The 10,667-nt window shown below is 38.7% G+C and overlaps 1 protein-coding gene across 2 annotated transcripts; it reads left to right on the plus strand.

Moving 5' to 3' along the window:
• Nucleotides 1-3,296: 3,296 nt before the first annotated feature.
• Nucleotides 3,297-7,758, plus strand: rnft1 (ring finger protein, transmembrane 1). 2 transcript variants are annotated; one of them, XM_083910113.1, is made up of 9 exons: nucleotides 3,297-3,437; nucleotides 4,230-4,693; nucleotides 4,768-4,844; nucleotides 4,937-5,037; nucleotides 5,386-5,539; nucleotides 5,626-5,784; nucleotides 5,871-5,936; nucleotides 6,032-6,133; nucleotides 6,749-7,758. In XM_083910113.1, exons 1-9 carry the CDS (start codon nucleotides 3,412-3,414, stop codon nucleotides 6,881-6,883), a joined length of 1,284 nt encoding a protein of 427 aa, XP_083766239.1. In that variant the 5' UTR covers nucleotides 3,297-3,411; the 3' UTR covers nucleotides 6,884-7,758. The 2 variants fall into 2 exon arrangements, with proteins under 2 accessions (XP_083766239.1, XP_083766240.1); XM_083910114.1 differs by lacking the exon at nucleotides 6,749-7,758 and adding an exon at nucleotides 6,228-6,343.
• The last annotated feature ends 2,909 nt before the right edge of the window (nucleotides 7,759-10,667 follow it).

The raw sequence follows: 10,667 nt of genomic DNA on the forward strand, positions 1-10,667 counted from the left end.
TGTTCCAATAAAAAGTGTTGACCAAACAGAATAAGATGACTATTAAGAGAATCAAATCAGCAAGCTAATTTACGGAAACGTGTTCCAGAGACCAAGATTTAATCACTCTCACGTCTACTTTAATGCGTAAATAAATGAAAATAAAACAAACCGAACCATAGTCTCCCCGCCTCTCTCCATCTCTCTGCATTTATAATCTCACTGTTTGAAACATAAAAGGCTTTTCATGACATTTTGTCAGGTCACAGTGGGGGAAAAAGCTTGGCTGCAAATCATCACATTGATGATGGCTGTGTTCCATTTAGCTTCCTCAGTTTCAGGGTTCATGCTGGCACACTGTCACACTCTGGTGACTGATTTGACCTGAACAGAGAGCCGTTGTTACTGGGATCAATGACAGCAGTGCATTTCCTGCTAATAAATGTCAAAAATGTCTGGTTTAAAAACTGACAATTAGATATATTGTTTTCTTCTTCACTGTTTTAACAACAATGAGCGTAAAATTGATTTTCCAGAAGCTACTGTTCCAATCCAACCACTTTTGTCAACTTATCAATCATGCGATATAGTAGATAACTCCAACAAGTGTAAAGGAATATCACGTTGAGAGACTTAATTAGCGTTTCCTATTTTACAAATCAGTACAGAGAACAATTCAACAAACACAGATGGTGAAATATTAGATAATAAACACAAGCAAACAGGCAGTTAGACAGTGAATTGCTGTGATGTATCCAAAATGCATGCATGAGTGCAAATGCTTCTTACAAACTCAGTGCCAGAGTTGAGACATCAGAGGAAGCAGCAGCTGGCACAGTGTTCAGAGAAAGAAAAGCAGAGATGACAGGAAATATACGGAGTCTGTCAGAAGCAATGTCAGGTCACTGTTCTCCTCGTCTGCTCTTTGGCGAACTCCATTCATCTTGGCAGATAGCAATTTATATGTCGAGTTAACCTCCCTCCACAGACTCTGCTCTGATATCCTGACTGGGCCAGTACAACTCTACTGACAAGTCTATAGTCGTAGCAATAACACAATTACAGGGAGGGCCAGAGAACAGCTATGACAGCAATAGTACATTAACCTCCTTTCACCATTATCGCTGACTTCATACAACGTCTAGGCAATGCCAGGACACACTCTGAAGAAAATAACCCTCTTTAACAGAAATGGGTCAAAGCACTACTGTCAAAAGGCTTCAGAACAAACTGTGAAAAATGAACTGGTAATACTGGATGATTTCTAGGTCATGTTTCTTTGTTGATATTCTTCTGAGGCAGTCCCTCAGATTCCTGACTTAGTCACATGGAATTAATGGAAAACAGGTTTTCAATTGGCAGGTGTGCTTTGTCAAGGGTTCATTCAATCTCTTGCCTTCTTAATGTGTTCACGACCATCAGTGGTGTTATGCAAGCGGTAGAATTGAACTCATGTTATGACAAGAACCACTCGACTGAGTAAAGAAGAAGTAAAGAGAAACAATAGTTGGGATCAATCAGGAAAATTTAGAGAACTTCTGCAAAAACTATCAAACACAAAAGGGTGAAACTGGCTCTCGTGTGGATTGTGTCCCAGGAAAGTTAAACCAACAGTTACCTTGTTGTAGAGGATAAGTTCATTAATATTAATCAGCCTCAGAAGCTCAGAGGAGAGCCCACATAAATGCTTCATAGAGTTCAAGTCGCAGACACAACTGCATGATTCAGGCTACATACACACACATACATGTATATATATACACACATGTACATATATATATGTGTGTGTGTATATAGATATATACACACATACATACTGTATATATTGTATACACACATACACTAGGGTTGTCAAAAGTAACGCGTTAACGCAGGATTTTTTTTTTTTACAGTATTTTATTGTTCTTTACATTTATATTTTCACATTCTTTATTTATCTCTCCGTTCCTACAACAATATAAAGAGAAAATTAGAATTTTTCTGGCATATTTACGAACGGTAATTAATGATTAGTGATTAATCCACAGCTACCCTGTGATTAATCTGATAAAAGTTTTTAATCTTTTGACAGCCCTAATATATACACACATATATACACATACATATGTGTATAAATATATACACACACACACACACACACACACACACATACATACATATATATATATATATATATATATATATATATATATATATATATATATATATATACACACACTTAGTATTTATAAAACAAATTATTTAATACATTTACACTTCCAAAATATGTAGTCATGTTTCGACAACAGAACGATATAAAAAGTATTTACACAATCCTGAGACAATAGATCAAAGACGAGAAAAACTATACTATAATTATGACAAAACGATGACATCTATAACAAAAACATGATCAAAGAGTGACCAACTAAATGTCTGTAATTATATGTTTCTCCCTTTACACAGTTACATCGTTTCAAATGCATATGACATATGATACGAGACGCATTTAAACCCTTCCTACTAAAGCACCTGCATGTGATTGAATAACTAGTGGAATAAGGAGTGAGCAGGTTCACCATTTCCATACACGTTATCTATAACTGTGGTCACAAGGAAATACAGTACTCACTCTTTTTTTCCTTCAGCAACAAAGAAGTTCTAGTCCATCATCACTCTGTGACCGCATGACATCATACTACCATCAGGAACAGTGTCACCTCCCTTTTCACAGCAGCCACTTTGATAGGTCACAGTAGGAGAAGCACAGGTGTAAATAATCAAATTAATTACAATTACAATGGCTGCTGTGCAAACAAATATTTCACCCATATTTAACAGATACCTCAGAATAGTTGACATAAAATCATGGTGTGAGCAAAAATACATACTTAAACATTAACTTCTTACTTTCTTACGTAATATCTAAATTATCAGGGGAAAGGAGTGTTATATTTGACAGATAATAGCGCTCACCTGTCGATTTACCCGTTGAAATGCCTGTAAAGGGTCAATATAACCAGTAAAATGCAGTTTTCATTTGCCATAAAGTGTTAAAAGTCCCACTGAAAGACTGTCTGGAAATTACTTATTTTTATACACGAGGGATACATTCCGCATTATGGCTCGCTTGGTCCACTTTATGGTTTAAAATAGTCAACAAACCGATAAGCCGTCATCAAAGGCGACTGCAGAGGTGAGGCGAAGAAGAAGAGTCGTTTGGAAGTCCACCAGTAGATGGCAGCATTGCAGCGTTTAACACCAGACACTCCGTGAATAATCTAACAGAAGAAGTTAGTGACGTCAACTGTCGTAAACACCGTAAAGATGTCTGAATGAGCAGCTTATGGCTTAGCCTGAACGCTAATAACTTGGTTTTCTTTTTAGTTTATATTTACTTTTGTTTCCTTTAGCAGCGTGAACACTGTATTACATGGGGACCAAGAGTTTACCATGAAACTCCGGACGCAGAATGACAGGTGAGCTGACGCTTCTACAGCCGGAAGTGTGACCTGTTATAAAACCTTTGCTAGTTGCTAATGCTAGCAAGATTCCACCTCTGCTGTTTTACATTATTACTGTGTTTATTGCTTGAGAATGACGTTTAGTTTCACTAACTATAATAACTTGGCAAAAATTGTGTAAAGGCTCAGGAGAACAGAATGTGTCCGTTTGTTAGTGATTGTAGTTTTTAATCTGCTATCCAGTCTTAGTACTTAGCAAACAAAACTCCGCCTAACTCAATAACAATGATCTCTGTTGGAACTATTTTAATACGTACGAATAAATGAGGTTCACATTGTCAGGTTGAACTTAAATAATGTTATAAGTGACTAATTTATTTCCTGTCAGCTTATGTCCTCGGATTGCTGCACAGTCTTGCAGTCGTGACAAGTTATATGAATAAATATTTATGTAGTGGGATTGTCATGTTTTAGATTACTGTAGGCTCTTACTTGTTAAACACTGGAATATAGAGTCCGTAATTTTGTATTGGCATGCGTGTGTGTGCATATTTAGTGGTCCGGAATGTTGCATCACTGCCTTGTTTTGGATTTAATCAATTATTTGTTCTTTTTTTCTGCTACTGGATTCAGAATGGATGATTACATTCAGAGGAATGCTGCAGCTTAACATAGATAACAACTGTAGTAGAACACCTATCACTATAATTTTCTGTCTTTATCAGTTAACTGACTACAGACATGTTGATACAGATGTTATTAGACACATTTTGCCTGAGGCCTCAAAAACTTTCTTTCTTGTCAAAGGAGTGATTCCAGAAGAGCGCTGAAACTGAGGGAGTCACCTACTGTAATGCAGCCGAAATCAAATGAGCAGGACGACCATGCAGTCAATGGTTTATCCCTAACTCTGCAACCAGTGCTTCTCACCAGGACACCAGCCTCTGGTGCAGCAGCTGCCAACCCCGAGAGTAATGAGGTGCGAGTGCCCATGACAAGCGGGCCTGGGGAGTCCAGTGGAGGCGCATCATCCAGGAGGTCCAGAGTCGGTTCCCACAGCCACTCGCACTCACATTCTCATTCACATGGACAACATCAGAGTCAACATCACTCCAGTACAGAGCCTGAGCTCGACCTGTCTGACTCTGATCTGGACTCAGGAGAACCCAGCACCTCCTTATCTGAGCTTCGCTGTCTGTTCCGCTGGCTCCAAAAGAGTCTTCCTTTCCTCATCATACTGGGTGCTAAACTAGTCACCCAACACACTCTTGGTAAATATGAGTTATGCAGAGAGCATTTTAACAAGCGGGAAACACAACATGTTCATTGTTCTCTTAATTCTTAGGTCTAGCAGTTGGGGTTGGCCTCTTCATGACTTTTTTATATGTGAATAAAAACATTCAAAACCAGGTCTTTCTTCAGGTAAGTCATTTACATGAAGGTCATGATTCATGCTGCTCATCATCTTTGCTGGTAAATGCCTGAACCATGTTTTTTCTTGTGTGCATCCTCAGGATCGTCACTCAAAACTACAGTGTGCGTGGCTGCTCCTCTTCCTGATTTCTTCCACCCTTCTGCTTTACTACACTTTTCTCACTGAGACACTTTACCGTTGGTAAGGTTCAGTTCATCACCTCTCAGTAGAGCAGGATTGTGTAATTGTTCTGTTTTTTTAAAATTATATTATACTGTTTGTGGGTGAGGAAGACATTTCTGTTAATGTATGTTCCCTGGGTGACTTGACTGCAAGACTTAAATTGAGTGCATCACATCACTAATAAAAATTCTATGCTTATACTCTATACAATTAACATTTGATAAATATATACTGTGGTATATTGACCACTGGGTACTTAAATATACCACTTACATATGTTAAGCTATTAAATAAACCATGGTTTGAGAAGCAGGGACATGTTCTATGTTCATGTACCACTTGATCTAAATGTCATTTTCCCTCCAGCCTCATCTTCCTCAGCCCAACCATTGAGCAGCTGGGTTTCTGGGAGGTTCTATGGGCAGTTGGCATCACCAACTTCCTAATAAAGTTCCTCTTTATGGGGATCAAGTGCCTTATTCTGCTGCTGCCATCTTCGTGGGTGATATACAGAACCCAGGTAAGACTGGATGATTTCTTCCTGCCCTTGATAATTTAAAATATTATAGCCATAATTAAATCTCTTATGTGTTTTTATGTCTCCAGGGAAGGTGGCTGATGCTGACTGAGGAGCTGTGTCAGGTTCACCAGGCCATGGCTCCAGTTTCACTGTGGTTTCACTACCTGGTTATCTACCAGGAAGCTGATGGCGCCCTTGGACTCACATTTGGGGTCCTGCTGGCTTTGCTCTACCTCATACTGAAGGTGTGATCATGGAAACTTAACTGTCACAGATCTAAGTAGTAAATGAAAACTGCCACCTAAGTAAAAAATAATGTTCTGTCTTTCAGCTTTTAGCATTGTATGGACAGTGGACATCTTTACTGAAAACTGTGAGGCAATGTTTAAAGGGAGAGGTCAGTGTTGAACCATTTAAAACAATAAATAGTTAATCATCAATCATAAGTAATCAGCTGTATTGAGGTGTTTTTGTTTCTCCTTTGTTTCTCAGATTACAGGCACATCGGCCACTAGGAGTCAGTGCAGCATGGCCGGAGATGTCTGCCCCATCTGTCGGGGAGAGTACAGAGAGCCTCGGGCTCTTCTCTGTCAGGTAAAAACCACATCACAACAAGCCTGTCAGAGTGTAACTTTACTCAGGCTTTGTAGTCGGTAGGAATTTTCCCCAATGTTCTGTTTGTCAACAGGAGGCAGATAAAAATCCTCCAGGCATCTGTCGGGCAGGCATGTCTCCCCTCTTCATCTCTGTGCTGTTGAGTCACAGCACACGATGAAAGCAGTCATCGTAGTCACTGAGCAGGAGCATTAACTCTTAAAAGACGAGTCTGTAGGATTAAGTGGGGTCTCACTGAATGGTTGCAAAGATTTACACTAACTGTCTCGCCCCTGCCTTCCAAGTTCGTGGGGGGTCAATAAGCCTCAGTCATAGTATGATGGGCTCTCTCTGTTGTGGGCTACTGCAGAAACATGACAGTGCAACATGGTGGAAAAGGAGGACCAAATCCCTGTGTAGAATAAAGGGCTCATTGTAATGAATGAAACCTCAATGATTTTCAGGGGATCATTCAATAATGATGACTTAAGTATGGATATTTGTCATGAAAATCTTACACTTTGGACTATAAGACAATCCGTATCATAAAGATGAAACCATACATAGTAATTTTCACACAACACGCTGACATGATATTGTGTCTCTGTTGTACAGCACATTTTCTGTGACGAATGCATCGCTCTGTGGTTTAACCGGGAGAAGAGCTGCCCGCTGTGCCGCACTGTGATCACAGAGAAAGTCTACCAATGGAGGGACGGAGCCACATCTCCACACTTGCAGATTTATTGAGTCACTGATCGGGGGAGTTGGAGTGAGGGACATTGGTATTACTTTGTACTGAATATGTGATTGTCTATGGCTGTCAAGCCCCACTGACAAATAATGTTGTACACACTGTTTCATTGATCAGCTAAGGGCTGTAGCCACTGTGGGCTGAGATCAGTAAAGGCACACAACGTGCACCTACAGAAGCCATGTTTCTGGATCATTAACCAGTAACATCCCTACTTCTCACTCGGACAGACAATTGAAAGATGAGTTTCATGCCCATTAAGTGTTTTTATAAATTGTATTTTTTCTTCTTTCCCATTTTAAGTTCTCTTTTTGCTTTTATTTACCTTAAATGTTAATATAAACACTCTCTCTCTCTCTCTCTCTCTCTGTGGGGCAGCAAATGGTTCTACTTGGGTTTTCTTCTACTTGTAAATATGGGAAGATAAAAGAAATATTTTCACAAAGTATTTTAAACAGGTTTTTCCTCTGTGATTCATTTGAACAAACAAACAAAGGAAATGCATCAATCCTGTCTTATACCCAGTGTTTCCTCCATCTGTGGACACAACGTACCTGATTTTTATCAATATTTGTTGAGCAGCTGCAAACTTCTGCTCAGGTAAAAGAATGTGACATTTGGGGGCTGACGTCTACCAAACTAGAAACTTTTCACAGTAATGTTTCATTGTCCAGTTATGGCCAGAATAAAAAAAAAACATGTACGATTGAACCTTTTCTACTAAATGCTAATAAGCTTGTGAGATTGATTAACACAGAAAATTATTTTTCTATGGAGGCGTCTGAGCCTCGTTTTTGTAAAAACCAAAGACTGGGGAAAAACATCTATTTTATTGTGTCCCAAAATAATTTCACGGTGTTATTTTGTACTCATTAAGATCCATAAACTGAACCTGAATAAAGATCCACATTTGAATGTTTGACTTGCATCATGAAATATCATGAATCATGAATCATCAAAACATGTTTGATCAACTTTCAGTTGCTTTGCAAGTTTTGATCTCGACTTTGTGATGTGAAAAGATACTTTTCTCAAGTTGCAGATTAAAGCCGCAGTGCGTAATTTTCAAATACAAACGTCAAATTAGTTCATACGATGCAGAGTAAGGTGGATTATCAATCGGCGCCATGCTAAGGCGGAAGCACGTTGTAGTAGTAAAGCAAGGTGGCTGCAAAAGGCTGGATAGCTAACAACAGCAAAATGGGCACACAAATAATTTTTGAAGTGTATTCTACTGCCAAAAAAAAGTTTGATGGAATAAATGCTTATTACAACTGGGTAGCAGAGGGCTGGGCTTGGTAGATTACGCATTTCCACCAAGTGGAACAGTACGGTACATACTAATTTGCACTTCCATTCGGAATAGTAGCAAAATAACCGGCCCCAATCGTTCACTTATTCAGTACCCTTCCTTCCGGTGTTCCTTCAACGCCCGCAGTCTATTCTCATACATAGATGCGAAAGTAAAATGCAAGCCTGACTAAGGGCTTTACCATTCTAAAGTGTACCGTACTGTACCATGATGGAAACACGGCTCGAGACAAACATTGTGTAGAGGTACCAGCAGTGTTTTAGGAATTACTCACTATTTCCTTGCCAGGGCGACAGAAGTTACACGCTGGAGCTTCATAGGCTGCAACATCAACAGAAATGTGAAACACCCTTTTATACAAAGATGGTGTTTAGCACCTGCTAACATCTAAATGTGGAGGATGCTTCTCAAACATACCTGAACAGAAGCAATTTCATCGATGCTAGTCTCCCGACCCAGCTCACAAACCTGACCGAGTCAGATAAATACGAGTTAGTGTTAAGCAAAAAAATGAACAATCTTGAGCTCTAACAAAATGTGAACTTTATGGATCAACCCTCAGCCTTTTCCACACACACTTACAATATGCAGCATACTGTATGCACATACACAGTGTACTTAAAGGCACAACGCTAAACCCATTGGTTATTGCATCAGTTTTATCCACAGTAACAGCTCTCATGTTAAGCACTGCAAAAAGTCAAATGATGATTAACAATAAATACTGTCAAACCTTTATGTCAACATCCAAGAATTTAAAAAAAGCTGCATCTGAAGTTGCTGTAAGAAAAAAAAATATCATACTCTCAACACGCTTGTAAAATATTCCAAAAACAAAAAATGCAAAAGAAAATGACGACATAATCTGCAACATAATAAATACCAGTTAGCATAATGTGAAAAATGTAGTGGTAAACATGTGCTTTAAATAAATATAAACAAAGAAACCACATGGAATAATAAAAAAAATGGAATGAACAACATGAGTTAAACCAGAAGAGTAGAAAAACAAGATAAATCGCTTCTGCCTAACATGAATATTAAAACTTAACACCTATGTAAAAAAAGATGTAATATAACCTAATTAAACAGTATCCCAGTATCAATGTGGAAAAATAACAGATATGATGAACATATGAGGAAAAACAGGTTTACTTTTGAACCTTTTGTCCAGACAAAAATCATTTGGTTCATTAACAGTTTCATCGGTCAATTGAAAACATCAAGTATTTGAAATGCAACAGCCATAAGGGAGCCATTCAAGCGCAAACTCCTCTCCATGTGTTCAATTTTCAATTTCTATAATGGGAATATACATCTGATACGGCGTTTGGGGTGCAAGCATCTCAAAAGCTGCTTCACTCATGAGTCTGGCTTTAACACCATGAACCAGAGAGCTGTGTGACTAGTGTCTGTGTACAAAGATCACACGTGAGAAACAGAAGACATGAATGCATCGTCAAGTAAAAAGCAGTGATATAAATTTGGCCCGGACATATTCTGTGTCAGTGACTGTTGGGTCTCTGTGAGGTAAAAATTATGCTGAATCGCAACAGAACGTGTTAAAAAGGCATTTAAAGTCTGTTTACATTCAACAAAAAGTAACTGTACAGTGCTTCAGGACAGGCTAACTGCAGGAGACCTTCCATTCTGCAAAAATAAAAAAAAGCATTACCAGAATTTGGAATTGATTGCAGTGGAAGACCTGCTTTAATTTCATTTCAAAGCTGCTTTTTCTACGGAGTTGTACCCCACCTTGTCCATGTGTTCTAAAGAAAAAGGCAAAGTGATTCTCTTCCTCAAACATACAGGAATGCTTGTGTTCACTCTGGACTATTTCACTTCATCTGAACTGTAAATTCTTATCACAGGATGGTCATTAAACAAACACAAAGAAATCTGGCATGTTGAGTGAAAACAATAAAAGCCCCTGGAACCCAAATCTCTAAACTGTGGTGGAGGCAACAAGTCATAAACACTAAAAGGTAACATTGTCCAGACATGAGGATAAAAGAGCACCAGTCATACATATTATAATGCCAGTAAATCACACTGAAACAGACCCAGCCTCTTCATTATCAAACCATGTGGCAGATTTCTGTGATTTTCAAAATGTATAATGTCATCTATAACTTCTAAGCATCAAGTGAGAACCAAACTGAAGCCATTTAGGAACAAAAACAAATATATTTGGTAATAAACTGGGTGAAGGCAACCTTTGATTTTAAGTAGAGCACTCAATTCTATTTTTGGGTTGCAGTCTGTCAGCTGTCAGATTGTGGAGGTGTCTCCTCTGCACTGTCCTCTTCAGGTCATCCCAAAGATTTACTGCTTCACTGACTTACTGTTATTTTACCTAAATGGTTTCAATTTGAGTTTCACAATTATGAGATTATAGTTCAACCCAAAAAAAAAAATCGGTTGGTCACAGAAACCTGCCTTGTTAACAGACGTGAAGACTAATGGTG

The sequence above is a fragment of the Microchirus variegatus genome (assembly GCF_963457635.1).
Source record: "Microchirus variegatus genome assembly, chromosome: 2".
Classification (NCBI taxonomy): Eukaryota; Metazoa; Chordata; class Actinopteri; order Pleuronectiformes; family Soleidae; genus Microchirus; species Microchirus variegatus.

Bases quoted from the DNA above. Each gene is read 5' to 3' on its own strand.
- rnft1 (XM_083910113.1), top strand. From the start codon at position 3,412: ATGAAACTCCGGACGCAGAATGACAG. The intron at 5,937-6,031 runs GTCAGTGTTGAA...TTTGTTTCTCAG, and splicing joins GGCAATGTTTAAAGGGAGAG to ATTACAGGCACATCGGCCAC. The intron at 6,134-6,748 runs GTAAAAACCACA...TCTGTTGTACAG, and splicing joins CTCGGGCTCTTCTCTGTCAG to CACATTTTCTGTGACGAATG.